We start from the raw sequence: 19,942 nt of genomic DNA, 5'->3' as shown, positions 1-19,942 counted from the left end.
ACTCTGTGACTGTCGTAAATATGAACCAGTTGTTAAGCATCTCAATTTTGATCATGTAACCACAGGGAGGCTGCAACAGTCGTAAGTGTGAAGTCACTTTTTTCCAGTGGCATTGTAACTTCGGACGGTCACTAAATGAACGGTTGTAAGTCGAGGACTACCTGTAATGGAATTAAGTCACAGGAGGGCAGATCCTGGTTGCTGGCAGAAATGCTCAACGATAAAACCAGTTTGTTCTGTCCCCCTTCCTCACACAGGCAAGCGTAATACCAAGCACGCCTGCCAATATTTTATTAGGTAAACAGATTAGGATTCTTGGCAGACCAAGGTTTTGGCCGCAAACTGCCGAATGCCTGCCAAGACCGTTTTCACTCCCATAAAGCAGAAGAGGACTTATCTTCAGTCCGTTCCAGGAGCAACAAATTATCCACCAGACAAGAGTTTAGTCAATGGTCGGTCCAAAATATATCCAAGCCGAATTTCAGAGATCACGATGTGACTTTCAGGGTTTAACTTTGTCCGTCACAAAGCCTGAAGAGCAATCCCCCCCACACTTTTATTCCGGGTGGGGCGTGGCTCCGTGACTCAGCTCAATCTCTGGCCCTCCCACGCCTCTTCCGTTGCTGCGCATGCTTCTCCCTCCGACGCTGCCTGGGATCAAGCCAGGATTCATCCTCTTCGCTCCCTATCAATGGGTGCTCCGATATGCCTTCCTCCTGGCACATCCCAGGCTGTTCCTCCTGGCCTTCGGATGGAACCTCTGAGGCATTGCCAGAGAGGAGGGTCCTGGAGAGGGAGGCCTTGTCAGTTCCTCCCCATCACCTTCTGAGTCCTCTTCCTCTGTTAGGACAGGCTCGGGAGTCGGGGTCAGAACACAATTTGACAATGGAATCAGTAATACAGAGGGGTTGGTCTCTCCTTCCCTGGATCCTGCAAACTGAGTCATTTGTGCGGTGCCATGTCGTTCTACAGGTAGTCCTTGACTTACAACCATTTGTTTAGCGACAAAAGTTACAACAGCCCACTGGAAAAAAGTGACTTTTAACCATTATTCACCCTTACGACCATTGCAAGATTGTCATAGTCACTTGATCAAAATTCAGATGCTTGGCAACTGGATGTTCCTCCTCCTCCTCCTCCTCCTCCCCCCCCTTGTCTTCTACTCTACAAACCCCTTTCCCTTCTAGCATTGATGCTGTTAACTAGTTGGGTCCTGAAATGTCTGCAAGAAAAGAACCAAGTTCAGAGAACACACCAAGGACTCCACATTGTTCTCCTCCTCCTCCTCCTCCTCCTCCTCCTCCTCCTCCTCCTCCTCCTCCTCCTCCTCCTCCTCCTCCTCCTCCTTCTATTCCACTCTGCAAACCCCACTCCCTTCCAGCACTGATGATGTTAGCTAGTTGGGTCATGAAACGTCTCCAAGAAAACCACCAAGCTCAGAGAGCACCAAGGAGCCCACATTTCTTCTCTTCCTCCTCCTCCTCCTCCTCCTCCTTCTCCTCCATTCCTTCTTCTTCCCCTTCTCCTCCTCCCTCTGCAAACCCCACTCCCATCTAGCACTGATGATGTTCCCTAGTTGGGTCACGAAACGTCTGCAAGAAAACAGCCAAGCTCGGAGAGCCCCAAGTTCATCCCTGAGCTATATACGTTCTCTTCTATCAGTAGATATATATTTATGCACAAATGCACGCTCTTATAATACCCCCCCTTTTTTTTTTCTCATATTGACTTTTTCTCTTTCTTTTTAGGGCATTCAAGGATTTCCCGGTGCTCCAGCCATGGGGGTAAATCTCATTTTTATTGTGGTCTCAGCCGAAATGCCTTTCGGGGGTCTGAGCTAATTTTAAATGAATGCAAAGCCTTTGTCTGGGGATAGAGGTTGTCCTTGACTTACTGTATCATCATTCATTTAGTGACCATTCAGTTACAATGGCACTGCAAAAAAGGGAACGGTCCTTAAACAAGTTATTGTAAATTGAGGACTACCTGTAGAGATTTACAAAAGTTCTATTATTATGTACAAGTAAAGTGATCCAGACAATACATTGTTTATTAAGGACTTATGTATGTTAAAGAAAAATGTATAAATAATATATAGACAGTAGTGGCCAAAATTGTGGAAACCTTTTGGAAAAAGTGTATTTTTGAGGTTTGATGGCTAATAATACCATTTATTTTATTTTTTTGGGGTGTTTCAAGATAATCCTATTCCACTGCTGGAATGGCCTGGGAACAGCCCAGATCTTCACCCAATGGAAAATCTATGGAGCCTACTCCTGGTTAGTCAGAAGCGACCCAGCAATAAAACCTAGTTAATAGAAGCCATCATTTAATCTTGGTTTCACATTATAACAGCTGCAGAACTCAAAGACTTGGTTCACTCCATGGGAAGACGTTGTGAGGCCATAATTCATGCTAAAGGTTACCCAACTAAGAATTAAATGACATGGGGATCATTTTTGTATATCTTGTTTTTCTACAGTGATATTTTTTGTATGTCTCATTTTTTTCTACGTGTTTCCCTTTTCTTCTTTATACTGTAACTGCTATTCTAATAGCAAATTCTTCATAAAAGTTACTGCATTACATTCTTGATCAAATTATCTTTCCATTGATATATAATTTTATGGTGCTACTCCAAAAAAAAGGTGGTGTTATTAGCTAGTTTTAGAAAATACGCTTTTCCCAAAAGGTTTCCACAATTTTGGCCACTACTGTATATTTATATATATAAAAGTGAAAACCGCTCATGCTATAATCATGAAATCTCCAGAACCGTAAAGCCTACAAACTTGAAATTTGCCATGTATGTTCCTCTTGGCTTCTAGGTGCTCATTAAGAAAGGATTTTTCAAAATGACCATCAGACCATTAGTATTTCCTATATTATTATAACATGCTCTGATGCTAATTAGTTAGACATTCTATTCCTCTTCCCTGCCTGAAAATAACTCTGTTCCAACTGCCACTTGCCTTATATTAACACGTTCTGATGCTACAAAGTTACACATTCTACATTAAGTTTAAGGTGTAAGTGTCAATTTATCACGCCCGATCACATAGTTTCAGCCAATATAATTGGGGTTTTGACCGGATTACAAGATGCTGACTTGATCTCTTTGTTCCTAGGTGGTGGGACCTCCAGGGAAGAAAGGTGTACGAGTAAGTAGAGACATCTACTCAGGAAGCCAAAAATGGAAAGGCATTAACAGAACCCCAAAGAAGAAGATCATGGAACTGGAGAACATCTCAAGAAGGTTTTAGATAGATCAAGACAATTAAAGGAGAGCTTTTGTCACTATAGGTAGACCTCGAACTCAGAACAGTTCATTTAGCGACCATTCAAAGTTACAACATCACCAGGGAAAAAATGTGACTTAGGTCCATTTTTCACAGTTACGACCGTTGCAGCATTCCCCACGGTCACATGATCAAAATTCAGCCGTTTGACAACCGACTCAGATTTATGACGGTTCCAGTGTCCCGGGGTCACGCAATCCCCTTTTGCGACCATCTGACAAGCAAACTCAACAGGGAAACCAGATTCATTTTACAACCATGTTGTTAATTTAAGATCTGCCGTAACTCACTTAACCAAGGTGGCAAGAAATATGGGGAAAAAAATTGTGAAATGGGACAAAACTCACGGAACAAATTTCTCACTGAGCCACTTAAGTTTTGGGTTCAATTGTGGTCATAAGTGGAGAACTACTATTGTTTTTGTAGACCTTAAAAAAAAAGGACCATCTGGATTAGTTACCGTCCCAATATTTGCATTTATTTCTGGATGCATTTCCCCATAATATACACAATTTTGGAAGGCACGTTTTTTTTAAAAAATAATAATAATTCCAGGCTTAATTTGTAATGTTCAGAAAGGTCTAAAATTTGAAGAAAACTTTTGTCAGCCAGGAGATATAAATTAAGTTGGGTCACTTCATTTGGCTGGGAAAAATGGTTCTCTTAGGAATATGATTTGCAGAGAAATTTGCAGAATTTGAGACTAACGGCTCACAAATTTCCATCTTGTTCCCGTGTCTAGGGGGAAATTGGGCCGGTGGGACTTCCAGGACCAAAAGGCCACCAGGGGGAAGAAGGAGAAAAAGGTGAAAAGGTAAAAGATGATATTTTATCATTACTGATAGGCCGTGTTTCATAACAAAGTTTTGCCAAATTTAACTTTGTGGTGATCAAAGCAGCCAAGTCACTTTGAAGATACAACATAATCGGATGTAAATTTAGAGAGTGTTAAGTGGCAAAATATTTTTATTCTATATCTCTGCTCTCTCTGCTCTCTCTCATCTATTATCTATCTTTCTATTATCTATTACAGTATGTATCTATATTATCTTCAGTGGTGGGATTCAGCCGGTTCGCACCACTTCGGGAGAACCGGTTGTTAACTTTCTGAGCAGTTTGGCAAACTGGTTGTTGGAAGAAATCATTAGGGCAGAGAACCGGTTGTTAAATTACCTGAATCCCACCACTGATTATCTTTGTATCATCTATTAACCCTATCTATCTATCTATCTATCTATCATCTTTCATCTCCATCTACCATATCGATCAATTGATTTTCTATCAATCAATCAATCAATATCTATCTATCTATGTATCTGGATGGATAGATAGATGATAGATAGATAGATAGATAGATACATAGATAGATAGATAGATAGATAGATTGATAGATAGATGATAGATAGATACATAGATAGATAGATAGATAGATAGATTGATAGATAGATGATAGATAGATGATAGATAGATAGATAGATAGATAGATAGATAGATAGATAGATAGATGATAGATAGATAGATAGATAGATACATAGATAGATAGATAGATAGATAGATTGATAGATAGATGATAGATAGATGATAGATGATAGATAAATAGATGATAGATGATAGATGATAGCTAAGATAGGTATAGATAGATAGATAGATAGATAGATAGATAGATAGATAGATAGATAGATGATAGATATAGACAGATAGATGATAGATAGATAGATGATAGATAGATAAGATAGATATAGATAGATAGATAGATGATAGATAGATGATATTGAAGCGGGATTTACTAATCCCAAATTAGTCAGGAGACAAGACCACAGAGATCCAGAGAAAACAGGCTTTTATTGAATATTGCTAGCAATAGGCCCAGTGCAGTAACCTGACAAATACTGAGCCCCGAGCAACGCCCTGAGGCAGGTTTTATAGGTTTCATGATCATAGCATACTTTCAGTTCCTCAATATGCATACATACAGATAGTTAAACTGGAAAAGTACAAATACAGAAGTAACCTGGAAAAGTACAAAAGCAGAAGTATATGGGTATACAATACGTGCCAGTTACACAATTACAATGGTTACAACATTATAGTTACGACAGATTGCTACAAATGTCAAGTTCCCTTCTAGGAGTACAGATGTAGGAGAAAGGGCAATACATTTATAGATGCGCTATAAATGATATAAAAGCAAGGCCTTTAAGATACATACTGTTAGGATACACCATATGAGGGGCTCTCCTTCAATATAGATACGATAGATATAGATAGATAGATAGATAGATAGATAGATAGATATAGATAGATAGATAGATAGATAGATAGATAGATAGATAGATGATAGATAGATAAGATAGATATAGATAGATAGATAGATAGATAGATAGATAGATAGATAGATAGATGATAGATAGATAGATAGATGATAGCTAAGATAGATAAGATAGATATAGATAGATAGATAGATAGATAGATAGATAGATAGATAGATGATAGATGATAGATGATAGATGATAGATGATAGATAGATAGATGATAGATAGATGATAGATAGATAAGATAGATAAGATAGATATAGATAGATGATAGATAGATAGATAGATGATAGATAGATGATAGATAGATGATAGATAGATAGATAAGATAGATATAGATAGATAGATAGATAGATAGATAGATAGATGATAGATGATAGATAGATAGATGATAGATAGATAGATAGATGATAGATAAGATAGATAAGATAGATATAGATAGATAGATAGATAGATAGATGATAGATAGATGATAGATGATAGATGATAGATGATAGATGATAGATAGATAGATGATAGATAGATGATAGATAGATAAGATAGATAAGATAGATATAGATAGATAGATAGATAGATAGATAGATGATAGATGATAGATAGATGATAGATAGATGATAGATAGATAGATAGATGATAGATAGATGATAGATGATAGATGATAGATGATAGATAAGATAGATAAGATAGATATAGATAGATAGATAGATAGATAGATAGATGATAGATAGATGATAGATGATAGATGATAGATGATAGATGATAGATAGATAGATGATAGATAGATGATAGATAGATAAGATAGATAAGATAGATATAGATAGATAGATAGATAGATAGATAGATAGATAGATAGATGATAGATGATAGATAGATGATAGATAGATGATAGATAGATGATAGATAGATGATAGATGATAGATAGATAGATAGATAGATGATAGATAGATGATAGATAGATGATAGATAGATGATAGATAGATGATAGATAGATGATAGATGATAGATAGATGATAGATAGATGATAGATGATAGATAAGATAGATATAGATAGATAGATAGATGATAGATTATAGATGGTAGATGGTAGATGATAGATAAGATGGATAAATGATAGAAGGAAAGAAGGAAGGAAGGTAGGAAGGAAGGAAGAAAGAAGGAAGGAAAGAAAGAAAGAAAGAAAGAAAGAAAGAAAGAAAGAAAGAAAGAAAGAAAGAAAGAAAGAAAGAAAGAAAGAAAGAAAGAATGAATCATAGGGCTGGAAGGGTCTTTGGAGGTCTTCTAGTTCCATCCTCAACTTAAGGCAGGAGACCCTCTACCATCCCAGTCAAATGACCGTCCAACCACTTCTTAAAAACCACCAATGTTGGAGCACCCACAACTTCTGGAGGCAAGGAGTTCCACAGGTTAATTGCTCTCACTGTCAGGAAATGTCTCCTTAGTTCCAAACAAAAGTAAGAGTAGATAACAAAGGTAGATAAAGGTAGCTCAGAAGGAACGGGGATGGAGGAAACTTCTCCCAAAGGACATCCTCAGTTCTGTGCAAAGTAAAAATAAAAGAGAGGTGTGTTCAAACTTCTTTTACAGGTAACCCTGCAATATAGGTAGTATTAGCACTCTTGGACCAGGGGTTTCCTGTCTGGACTACCTTCAAAGGTTAGCAAGCTTCCGGAAATAACCTTCATTTTTTTTTTATTTCCTCTCTACAGGGAAGCCCCGGATTTGGGATTCCCGGTCAACTGGGATTGAAAGGTGAACCGGGAGAAAGAGTGAGTTGGAAAACAGGATGAGGTCCTTCTTTTGGGAAAAGAACAGTATGAAAATAAGGAGGAGAAAGAAGGGGGATTCTGGGAGTTGAAGTCCACCCATCTTAAAGCATGTTGGATGGGGGATTCTGGGAGTTGAAGTCCACCCATCTTAAAACATGTTGGATGGGGGATTCTGGGAGTTGAAGTCCACCCATCTTAAAACATGTTGGATGGGGGATTCTGGGAGTTGAAGTCCACCCATCTTAAAACATGTTGGATGGGGGATTCTGGGAGTTGAAGTCCACCCATCTTAAAACATGTTGGATGGGGGATTCTGGGAGTTGAAGTCCACCCATCTTAAAGCATGTTGGATGGGGGATTCTGGGAGTTGAAGTCCACCCATCTTAAAACATGCTTGACTGGGGAATTCTGGGAGTTGAAGTCCACCCATCTTAGAACATGCTTGACTGGGGAATTCTGGGAGTTGAAGTCCACCCATCTTAAAACATGCTTGACTGGGGAATTCTGGGAGTTGACGTCCACCCATCTTAAAGTAGGCTGGTAGGGAATTCTGGGAGTTATAATTCACCCATCTTAAAGCAGGCTGACTGGAGAATTCTGGGAGTTGAAGTCCACCCATCTTAAACTTGTTGAGGTAGAGAAGCACTGCTCTGCAAGTATCTTCTGCAACCTCTGTTGTTGGTCTCGCATTCTTCTCTGCAGAATACTTAGCAGGGATTATACTGAGCACATCTGCTACGGTATTTAACTGTCCAGCTAATTTTGTTTCCAATTTTTGCAGGGGAATGTTGGTTTATCTGGCAAGCCAGGGCAAAAGGTGAGTCTGTGGATGATTTGTGCACCATGAAAATTTCTTGTGTAATCGTGTCTTGGGGCATCATTAGCATTTTAGAAAATCTCATGCAGATTGCCTCCAAAATTCAGATATTCAATATATTTTCCTATTATCTTCGCCCTCACCAGTGATCAAGCTTGCAGGGCATTGTGTAAAAGCCGTCTCGCTTATTTTAATTGATTTAAACACTGGTTTCAGTTTCACCAAATGATCAGAGAGAGGCCTGCAGGAAGCAAAAAAAAACCATTCTACCCAGTACACCAGGATTATTTAGTTCAAATTGTGGCTCTGTGTTTGGAAGATGGGAACCAATTTACAGCACCAGAAATATCATGGATCATTTCTTGATGGCAGCCAGATTTTCAGATCTGAAGCCCTGGAGGGAGAGAGGAAAAGGAAAGAGGGAGGGAGGAAGGAAAGAAGGAAGGAAGGAAAAGGAAATAAGGAGAGAAAGAGGAAGGAAGGAAGGAGGGAAGGATGGATGGATGGATGGATGGAAGGAAGGAGAGGGGAAGAGGGAGGGAGAGAGAGAGGGAGAAGGGAAGGAAGGATGGATGGATGGAAGGAAGGAGGGAAAAGGAAAGGGTGGGGGGAGGGAATGGATGGATGGACAGATGGACGGAAGGAAGGAAGGAAAAGGAAAGAGGAAGGAAGGAAAAGAATAGAGGGAGAGAAAGAGAAAGAGAGAGGGGAGATGGATGGATGGAAGAAAGGAGAGGGAAAGAGGGAGAGAGAGAGAGAGGAGGGAAGGATGGATGGATGGATGGAAGGAAAGAAAAGGATAGAGGGAGAGAAAGAGAGAGGAGAGAAGGATGGATGGATGAAAGGAAGGAAGGAGGGAGGGAAAGAGGGAGGGAGGAGAGAAGGAAGGAAAGAAGGAAGGAAGGAAAAGGATAGAGGGAGAGAAAGAGAGACGAGAGAAGGATGGATGGAAGGAAGGAAGGAGAGGGAAAGAGGGAGGGGGAGAGAGGGAGGAGGGAAGGATGGATGGATGAATGAAAGGAAGAAAGGAAGGAAGGAAGGAAAAGGAAAGATTGAGTAAGGGAGGAGAGAAGGAAGGAAGATTGACAGTTCCCCTTTACAAGGCAGAAGTGAAATTTTGGAATGGTGAATTTTTGAAACTGAAACACTGAACACTTTAAATTCTAGGGAGAAGAAGGAAAGAAAGGGGAACCTGGAATCCAGGTAAGTTGTTGGGAGGGTTTTATTATTATTATTATTATTATTATTATTATTATTATTATTATTACTATTACTATTATTATTATTATTATTATCATCATTATCCAAAATTGCAAATCAATATAGCCCAGGATCCATAAAATTCTTGGTAGGAAAACTATGGACCAGCCGATAAGGACCGATAACACAGAACAGACCATCCTGAGATGGACGGACGCTTAATGAAAACGGACCCATTTTGACTCTGTCCTGCACAAGAGAGGAACCTAGACTTTCAAAATTGGGCCACTCTTCCTTCCTTACTACAAAAATTCCTGGAGCTCAACCATGTTTGCTTAAAGGCCACACAGTCCCAAAATGGAAGGTAGAATGAGAAAGAAACTCAAGATAACCCCAGTATGATTTTCTTTCATACTAGATGGGAGGAAAAAGAGGAACTCAACCTTTCAAAATTGGATTAGCCTACCTTACTACCCGTAAGAACCTTCCCAGAATCCTTGTCAGGCTTATTTCTTCATTTGGCCTACCTCAAAGGGCCGATGGTTGACTCCTCCAGGCCCAACAGGAGGAAACCGAGGTCCCTCTCACAGTTCGTGCTTCCATCCCCCAGGACTCCAAGGTCCCTCTCACAGTTCCTGCTTCCATCCCCCAGGACTCCAAGGTCCCTCTCACAGTTCGTGCTTCCATCCCCCAGGACTCCAAGGTCCCTCTCACAGTTCCTGCTTCCATCCACCCGGACTCCAAGGTCCCTCTCACAGTTCCTGCTTCCATCCCCCAGGACTCCAAGGTCCCTCTCACAGTTCCTGCTTCCATCCCACAGGACTCCAAGGTCCCTCTCACAGTTCCTGCTTCCATCCCCCAGGACTCCAAGGTCCCTCTCACAGTTCCTGCTTCCATCCCCCAGGACTCCAAGGTCCCTCTCACAGTTCCTGCTTCCATCCACCAGGACTCCAAGGTCCCTCTCACAGTTCCTGCTTCCATCCCCCAGGACTCCAAGGTCCCTCTCACAGTTCCTGCTTCCATCCCCCAGGACTCCAAGGTCCCTCTCACAGTTCCTGCTTCCATCCCACAGGACTCCAAGGTCCCTCTCACAGTTCCTGCTTCCATCCCACAGGACTCCAAGGTCCCTCTCACAGTTCCTGCTTCCATCCCCCAGGACTCCAAGGTCCCTCTCACAGTTCCTGCTTCCATCCCCCAGGACTCCAAGGTCCCTCTCACAGTTCCTGCTTCCATCCCCCAGGACTCCAAGGTCCCTCTCACAGTTCCTGCTTCCATCCACCCGGACTCCAAGGTCCCTCTCACAGTTCCTGCTTCCATCCACCCGGACTCCAAGGTCCCTCTCACAGTTCCTGCTTCCATCCACCCGGACTCCAAGGTCCCTCTCACAGTTCCTGCTTCCATCCACCCGGACTCCAAGGTCCCTCTCACAGTTCTTGCTTCCATCCCCCAGGACTCCAAGGTCCCTCTCACAGTTCCTGCTTCCATCCCCCAGGACTCCAAGGTCCCTCTCACAGTTCCTGCTTCCATCCCCCAGGACTCCAAGGTCCCTCTCACAGTTCCTGCTTCCATCCACCCCGGACTCCAAGGTCCCTCTCACAGTTCCTGCTTCCATCCACCCGGACTCCAAGGTCCCTCTCACAGTTCTTGCTTCCATCCACCCGGACTCCAAGGTCCCTCTCACAGTTCCTGCTTCCATCCACCCGGACTCCAAGGTCCCTCTCACAGTTCTTGCTTCCATCCCCCAGGACTCCAAGGTCCCTCTCACAGTTCCTGCTTCCATCCCCCAGGACTCCAAGGTCCCTCTCACAGTTCCTGCTTCCATCCCCCAGGACTCCAAGGTCCCTCTCACAGTTCCTGCTTCCATCCACCCGGACTCCAAGGTCCCTCTCACAGTTCCTGCTTCCATCCCCCAGGACTCCAAGGTCCCTCTCACAGTTCCTGCTTCCATCCCCCAGGACTCCAAGGTCCCTCTCACAGTTCCTGCTTCCATCCCCCAGGACTCCAAGGTCCCTCTCACAGTTCCTGCTTCCATCCACCCGGACTCCAAGGTCCCTCTCACAGTTCCTGCTTCCATCCCCCAGGACTCCAAGGTCCCTCTCACAGTTCCTGCTTCCATCCCCCAGGACTCCAAGGTCCCTCTCACAGTTCCTGCTTTTGAGCCAGGTCTCAAATAAATACATAATAAATGCTTTTTTTCTTCTCTCTTTTTTTCCTCCAGGGTGCCACTGGAGAGAAAGGCGATAAGGGCGAAACTGTAGGTTTGCATGTTCCCTTCTCTTTCAGTGAGACTGGCCCACGTAGTTGATATTAAATGCAAAACAGTTCCAAAAAAACAAACAGATTTTATTAAAACGGCTGAGAATTAACTCATTCTCAGCGTATTCTAAATGAAATTTATTTTATTTTATTTTATTTTATTTTGAATTTGTATACCGCCCTTCTCCCTGAGGACTCAGGGCAGTGAACAGCCAAGTAAAAACATCAAATACAAATATTAAAATACAGTTAAAAATATATATAAATTTGGCCCCATTAATTAAAAACGATAAACAAAACAATTAAAAACACTTAAAAAAAATTAGGCAAAGTCCTCAAAACACCAGTCTTTAGTTTATCTCTGACCTTGGGATAATTAGGCAAATTGCCAAAGGCTTTTTTTTTTTTGGCCACAGTTCAGGAACAGAAGAAATAATTACAGCCAAACAAGAAGCAAATCTCTCAACGGTTGTTTTCCAACAAAGAAGCCAAGAGCCGTTGCTGGTCTTTTAAGCCTTATGGGAGGGGCCAATCATCTCCTGGCCCTATTCCTACTTGGATCTTGGGTGAGGGTATTTGCTTATGAATAGAGCTATCTATCTCTTTATCGCTAAAGTGCTGATATCTGCTGAGGGCTATTAAGAAAGGTGGGGGGGCTGCTTTCCAAGAGCATGTTTCTCCATTTTTATTTTCTTTATTTATTGAATTTCTTACCCAAGAGAAATATAACATTCTGCCTTTTTAATATTTCTCAAAATATTTTGTTCTTTCTTCTAGGAAAGGGGTGGGTGCTTTCTTTATTCGTGTCAGAAACACGTATAAATTATAGCGATACACCATTCAACCCTGAGCGAATGAAATAGGTCCTAAAAATATGGATAGTCCTTGTTTTACAACGGTTTATTTAGTGACCATGTGAAGTTTCACCAGCACTGAAAAATGTGACTTAATGACCGCTTTTCACACAACCATTGCAGCATTCCCACCATCCCGTGGTCAAATTCAGACACTTGACCACTGACTCGTACTTATGACGGTTGCAATGCCCCAGGGGCACGTGATCCCCTTTTGCAACCGTCAATGGGGAAGCCAAATTCACTTAACAACCCTCTGTCTAATTTAACGGCCGTAGTGGTTCACTTCACGACTGCGGCAAGAAAGGTCGTAAAATGGGGCAAAACTCACTTAGCAAATGTCTCACTTAGCAACATAAATTTTGGGCTCCGCTGTGGTCGTAAATCGAGGATTACCTGTGTAAAAATAGGTAGAATAAGGGTTGCAATTGATGATCCCAGTGGATGAAAAGGGAGTCTACTATTGGTAGTAATCCATTCAACATCTGCTATTCGTGTCAATATTTATCCTTCTTTTTTTGACCCTACTCAATGAGAGTACGAATATCTTTGAGTCAGTGGTGAAATCCAAATTTTTTTAATACCGGTTCTGTGGGCGTGGCTTGGTGGCATGGCAGGGGAAGGATACTGCAAAATCTCCATTCCCACCCCACTCCAGGAAAAGGATTCTGCAAAATACCCATTCCCTCCCCACTCCTGGGGAAAGGATACTGCAAAATCTCCATTCCCACCCCACTCTGGGGCCAGCCAGAGGTGGCATTTGCCAGTTCTCTGAACTACTCAAAATTTCCGCTACCAGTTCTCCAGAACCTGTCAGAACCTGCTTTGAGTAGGTTCAAAAAAACAAGACTAAATCTTGAAATAGAATAGAATAGAATAGAATAGAATAGAATAGAATAGAATAGAATAGAATAGAATAGAAATAGAAACTTCCAGGATTAACTTTTTGTTTTTTGTTAAATTTTGTGCTAACATACAGTTCCCTTCCTGATCTCTAAATCAGAACAAGTTTGAAGAATTTTTGCAAAAATTATTCTTGGAAGATCCCTCATCCCTCGTCTGGAAAAAAAATATCTTTGAGTCAGTGGTGAAATCCAAATTTTTTTAATACCGGTTCTGTGGGCGTGGCTTGGTGGCATGGCAGGGGAAGGATACTGCAAAATCTCCATTCCCACCCCACTCCAGGAAAAGGATTCTGCAAAATACCCATTCCCTTCCCTCCTGGAGGAAGGATATTGCAAAATCTCCATTCCCTCCCCACTCTGGGGCCAGCCGGAGGTGGTATTTGCCGGTTCTCCGAACTACTCAAAATTTCCGCTACCGGTTCTCCAGAACCTGTTAGAACCTGCTGGATTTCACCCCCGGTATGGACAGTAAAGGATGCTAAACCATGTTCTAATGGGAATTGACTAGCTGTGTGGTAGGAACTCAGAATCTACCATAGAATTTGTGGGACCTAAAGAACCACATCTTAAGCCATAATATGACTTCTTTCTTTGATCACTGCATGTTCTCACGTCATGAGAAGTGATGGTATTGCTTTATACTCCGCTGGTGAGACCACACACTTGGAAGACTGTGTCCATTTCTGGTCACCACAAACCCAGGAAAGATGCTGAGATCCTAGAAAAAGAGTGCAGAGAAGAGCAACAATCTCTGGAGGGATCTCTGGAGGTTGTGAAGAATGGTTGTGGGAACTGGGAATGTTTAATCTCAGTGAAGAGAAGGAATAGGGGTGACAGGATAGCAGTCTTCCAATATTTGAGGAGTTGCCACAAAGAAGAGGGAGTCAGGTTGTTCTCCAAAGCACCTGAAGGCAGGAGAAGAAGCGATGGGTGGAAACGAACCAAGGAGAGAAGCAACCTAGAACGAAGGAGAAATGACATTTAACAACAATCCATCAGTGGAACTGCTTTCCTCCAGAAGTTGTGGATGCCCCATCATGGGAGGTTTTCAAGAAGAGATTGGACAACCATTTGTCTGAAATGTATGAGGTCTCCTGCCTGAGCAGGGGGTTGGACTAGAAGACCTCCAAGGTCCCTTCCAACTATTTTATTCTGCCTTAAAATAGGTTTACATAGTCCAGGGTGCTGGACTAGCCCTGAGGAGGAGAAACTTCCTGACAGAATAATCAATCCATGGAACGACTTGCCACCAGAAGTTGTGGCTGCTCCATCACTGGAGGCTTTCAAGAAGAAAGCGAATCACGTTCAGCGAATCCTGCCGTCGTTGAGCGAATCTGTTTTCCTCCACTGGGTTTCCTTGTTGGAAGTCAGCTGAGAAGGCCACCGATGACGATCACATGCCCCGAGATGGTGCAACCATCGTAAATATATGCCAGTTGCCAAGAATCCAAATTTTAATCACGAGACCATCGCGGTGCTATGATCGTTGTAAACAGGGGTGGGATCGAAAAGTTTTAGCAACTGGTTCTCTGCCTAGTTGCTGGGTGGGCGTGGCCATGGGGGCATGGCCTACTCAGCCTCCTGCACCATGGAGGGGGTGTTTTTGCCCTCCCTAGGCTCTAGAGGCTTTTCTTGAGCCTCCAGGAGGGAAAAAACAGCCTCCCCAGGGCTCCGGAGGCCCTCTGGAGGCCAGAAACAAGCCCGTTTCCAGATTTCTGGAACTTCCAGGAGGCCCGTTTTTCGCCCCCACAAAACTTCCGCGCAGGCCCTGCACTTACCTCGCATCCAAAATGGGCCGCGTGGAGACTCCTGAGAGGGGCGGGGCGGGGCGGGATTGCCCGCCTCGCCCCACCCCTCTCAGGAGTCTCCACGCGGCCCATTTTGGATGGCAAACCAGATGTAAAATTAGCATCCGTTTCGCCCGAACCGGTCTGAACCAGCTGAATTTCACTCCTGGTTGTAAGTAAGAGGACCAAGCGATAAGTCACTGCTTTCTGTGCCATTGTAACTTCAAATAGTTGCTAAGGAAACGGTTGTAAACCGAGGGCTTCCTGTAGTGGGGAGGAAACCCTTGAAGAAGCTTCTAGAAAGCAGGCGATTTCTCTTGCAGAGTAAGAAGATTTGAGGATGAACGTTTCAGATCCGTGACTTGGGTGTCCTTCATTCCACCGGAATCTGTCAAAGCAGACACCGGATTTCTGTGAAATGAAGCCCATCAGGCATGGAATTCATTCCTCCGAGATCTTCCTTCAAACGTCCTCCTCAAACGTCCAGCTGGAGAAACCAGATTCAGGACTTCTTAGGAGAAGAAATCCGTTACGACCTCGGAGAAGGTTGCATGAGTCTCTGGGTATCTCATCTCATGAGTTTGAATATTGCCCATGAGGACGCTGTGGCTCAGTGGCTAAGACACCAAGCTTGTCGATCGAAAGGTCGGCAGTTCAGCGGTTCGAATCCCTAGTGCCGCGTAATGGGGTGAGCTCCTGTGACTTGTCCCAGCTTCTGCCAACCTAGCAATTCGAAAGCAGGTAAAAAATGCAAGTAGAAAAATAGGGACCACCTTTGGTGGGAAGGGAACAGCATTCCATGCGCCTTTGGCATTGAGTCATGCTGGCCACATGACCATGGAGACGTCTTTGGGCAGCGCTGACTCTTCGGCTTTGAAACGGAGATGAGCACTGCCCCCTAGAGTCGGGAACGACTAGCACATACGTGCAAAGGGAACCTTTACCTTTTATATATTATATATCATAGAAAATATCTAATTTTTTAAAATGTAAATTCTAATTGAATCCAATAAAGATAAGGAAGGCAGCCCTGAAATAAAATGTCGGATTGCATTGGGTTGCAGAGCAATGGTGAACATCAACTGAATCTGGAAAAACAAGGACATCATCCTGGCAGCCCAATGTTAGTTAGTCCACTCTATTGTGTTCCCCGTAGCGACCTACAGTTGTGAAAGGATTTCTACTCTTCAGCTGTCTGCAAGGAATATAATTCCTTCCATTCCCACTATCCTGTCAGAGTTGAAGAAGCTTCTTGGATGAGAAGCGAAAGGTCTTCAAAGAAAAACCAGAAAGTTCTGTTGCCTCTTGGAAAAAGCACATTTGGGATAACCATGTCCTGGAGGACTGAGAATCTCCATAGACTTGGATAATAAAAGTGACTAACAACTAACTATCGGTAACTAACAAGGATCTGAATTCTGAAAGGAATATCACAGTCGTTTTACTATTCTCCTCCATGGATTTATTTAGCTGCTGGCTTTAGGCAACCCTAATCTCTACTTGCTTTTTAGTACAGGTGAAAGATTAAATTATGGAATCACCCCGGAACAGGTAGCTTCAAACATCTGCACGTTTTTGTTTTCTTTCCCAGGGGGACCCTGGACCAGTTGGCAAAGGAATGGATATCAAGGTAAATACATATAGTCCTCAATTTACAGCTACAACTGGGACCAGAATTCAAGTAATTTAACAATTCCCAGAATTCCCCAGCCATCATGCTTTAAGATGGGTGGACTTCAGTTCCCAGAAATCCCCAGCCAGCAGGCTTTAAATTAGGTGGACTTCAACTCCCAGAATTCCCCAGCTAGCATGCTTTGAGATGGGTAGACTTCAACTCCCAGAATTCCCCAGCCAGCATGCTTTGAGATGGGTGGACTTCAACTCCCAGAATTCCCCAGCCAGCATGCTTTGAGATGGGTAGACTTCAACTCCCAGAATTCCCCAGCCAGCATGCTTTGAGATGGGAAGACTTCAACTCCCAGAATTCCCCAGCTAGCATGCTTTCAGATGGGTGGACTTCAACTCCCAGAATTCCCCAGCCAGCATGCTTTGAGATGGGTGGACTTCAACTCCCAGAATTCCCCAGCCAGCATGCTTTGAGATGGGTAGACTTCAACTCCCAGAATTCCCCAGCTGGCATGCTTTAAGATGGGTGGACTTCAATTCCCAGAAATCCCCAGCCAGCAGGCTTTAAATTAGGTGGACTTCAACTCCCAGAATTCCCCAGCTGGCATGCTTTGAGATGGGTGGACTTCAATTCCCAGAATTCCCCAGCCAGCATGCTTTGAGATGAGTGGACTTCAGCACCCAAAAATCCTCAGCCAACTCAGCAATTGTAAGTTGTGTGGACCTCAGCTAGCTAGCCTACTGGCTGGGGAATTATGGGAATTGTAGTCCACATGTCTTAAAGGTTGCTCGCTAGGGAACTCTGGGAGTTGAAGTCTACATATTCTAAAATGGCTAATTTGAAGGACTTTAAAGGAAGGTCACACCACCCAGGAGATATTTTTGGTGCTCAGGGGACATTTTATATAAGCAAGCATCTCAGCTAAACATGTTGTGATCTAACACAGGGGTCTCCAACCTTGGCAACTTTAAAACTTGTGGACTTCAACTCCCAGAATTCCTCAGCCAGCAAAGCAAAGAATTCTGGGAGTTGAAGTCCACAAGTCTTAAAGTCACCAAGATTGGAGACCCCTGATCTAACATGTAATATAAGCCATTATTTCTATATTATCTGTACGTGGTCAATGAATACATATTTCTTTGCTTTTTTTTTTATTTTTATATAGGATCTGGAACGACTTTTGGAAGCTTATGGGATCAAGGTATGTGACCTTCTTGTCTACAAATGACATTAAACGAGAAACCACTTTATTTCTTATTATTAGGCGAAGCTCGTGGAAATATCCGTGTCATCCACCAGCTTCAAGAGACCCCAAATAACATTTGGGCGAAACTTAATCCGGACATAAAAATTATATTTCATGCTTTAGAAATTGGACATCTTGGATTATTGGGGGGGGGGGGTGCGAAGACAGATTTTTTTTTTTTTATTGAAAAGACAGATGTTTTAAAGAACAATTTAAACGTGATTACATTGTGGTCATAACTCAAGGAGAAACTCAAGCAACCTGGAATTAAGGAGAAGCTTCCTAACGGTGAGGACAATTAATCAGTGGAACAGCCTGCCACTGGAAGTTGTGGGTGCTCCATCACTGAAGGTTTTTAAGAAGAGATTGGGCAACCATTTGTCTAAAATAGTATAGGGTGTCCTCCTTAAACAGGGGGTTGGACTAGAAGACCTCTAAGGTCCCTTCCAGTTCTATTCTGATTGATTGATTGATTGATTGATTGATTGATTGATTAAATGAATAGTTGAAAGACTACTGTAGGTTTCCTTAGTCTGGTAGACTGGTATCATTCAGAAGGCTACGGCTCCCAGCATTCCTAGCTAACATACAGTACTGCAGTGTTTCTCAACCTTGGAAGCTTGAAGAGGGGTGGACTTCAACTCCCAGAATCCCCCAGCCAGCGCTGCTGGCTGGGGGATTCTGGGAGTTGAAGTCCACCCCTCTTCAAGCTACCAAGGTTGAGAAACACTGCAGTACTGTGAAGGAATTCTGAGAACTGTAATCCCAGCAAATCTGGAAGACGCTTAAATTCTGAAAATTCTCATTATTTTCTGGTTCAGATGTTCTGGTTGGGCTTCCTTTTGGTGGTAGAACAGGATCAACCCCATTTTCTAATTTTGTTTTTGTTTTTTAAACTTGCAGCTGGCCCTGTTGAAGGAACTGACTGATCTTCTTATGCAGGGTGGGGTACAAAAGATAACTCACCAAGTTGCTGATGCCAAGAAGGAAAAGGAGAAGGAGGACGGGAGGAAGAAGAAGAAGAAGCAACGATCGAAGCCCCAAAACTCCACGGTGAGGATCTGAGGCGCATCTTGCTCTGGAAGGGGGAATCTGAAGTTGGGACTGATTTGGGTTCCAAACATTTTGTTGTTTTACTATCAAGGAGAGGGGAGGGGAGGGGGAGGGAGGGAAGAGGAGAGGGAGGGAGAAGAGAGGAGAGGAGAGGAAGAGAGGAGAAGGGAGGGAAGAGGAGAGAAGGGAGGGAGGGAGAAGGAGAGGGAGGGAGGGGGAAAGAGAATGGAGGGGAGAGGGGAGGGGAGGAGGAGGAGAAGAGGAGAGGGAGGGAAAAGAGAGGAGAGGAAGAGAAGAGAAGGGAGGGAAGAGGAGAGAAGGGAGAGAGGGAGAAGGAGAGGGAGGGAGGGGGAAGAGAGAATGGAGGGGAGAGGGGAGGGGTGGAGGAGGAGAAGAGGAGAGGGAGGGAGGAGGAGAGGGAGGGAAAAGAGAGGAGAGGAAGAGAGGAGAAGGGAGGGGAGAGGAGAGGAGAGACGGGAGGGAGGGAGAAGGAGAGGGAGGGAGGGGGAAAGAGAATGGAGGGGAGAGGGGAGGGGAGGAGGAGGAGAAGAGGAGAGGGAGGGAAAAGAGAGGAGAGGAAGAGAAGAGAAGGGAGGGAAGAGGAGAGAAGGGAGAGAGGGAGAAGGAGAGGGAGGGAGGGGGAAGAGAGAATGGAGGGGAGAGGGGAGGGGTGGAGGAGGAGAAGAGGAGAGGGAGGGAGGAGGAGAGGGAGGGAAAAGAGAGGAGAGGAAGAGAGGAGAAGGGAGGGGAGAGGAGAGGAGAGACGGGAGGGAGGGAGAAGGAGAGGGAGGGAGAAGAGAGAATGGAGAGGGGAGAGGGG

General features: G+C 43.6%; 1 protein-coding gene across 8 annotated transcripts in view; it reads left to right on the top strand.

The window, feature by feature from the left end:
• Positions 1–19,942, top strand: part of LOC117658814 (uncharacterized) — a 131,485-nt gene that overhangs the window by 37,280 nt on the left and 74,263 nt on the right. For 4 of the 8 annotated variants that reach the window (XM_087873555.1, XM_087873557.1, XM_087873556.1 and 1 more), the window contains 11 exons: positions 1,749–1,784; positions 3,129–3,161; positions 4,042–4,113; positions 7,318–7,377; positions 8,159–8,194; positions 9,362–9,397; positions 11,613–11,648; positions 12,067–12,216; positions 16,788–16,826; positions 17,989–18,024; positions 18,973–19,122. In XM_087873555.1, coding sequence (XP_087729681.1) covers positions 1,749–1,784; positions 3,129–3,161; positions 4,042–4,113; positions 7,318–7,377; positions 8,159–8,194; positions 9,362–9,397; positions 11,613–11,648; positions 12,067–12,216; positions 16,788–16,826; positions 17,989–18,024; positions 18,973–19,122 — 684 coding nt within the window. The remainder of the gene's footprint in view (positions 1–1,748; positions 1,785–3,128; positions 3,162–4,041; positions 4,114–7,317; positions 7,378–8,158; positions 8,195–9,361; positions 9,398–11,612; positions 11,649–12,066; positions 12,217–16,787; positions 16,827–17,988; positions 18,025–18,972; positions 19,123–19,942) is intronic. The other 4 variants (XM_087873558.1, XM_087873562.1, XM_087873559.1 and 1 more) reach the window with 2 other exon arrangements.

The sequence above is a fragment of the Pantherophis guttatus genome, chromosome 7 (assembly GCF_059756535.1).
Source record: "Pantherophis guttatus breed Tessera chromosome 7, ASM5975653v1, whole genome shotgun sequence".
In the NCBI taxonomy this organism is placed as follows: Eukaryota; Metazoa; Chordata; class Lepidosauria; order Squamata; family Colubridae; genus Pantherophis; species Pantherophis guttatus.
This window is presented reverse-complemented; position numbering and strand designations above follow the sequence as displayed.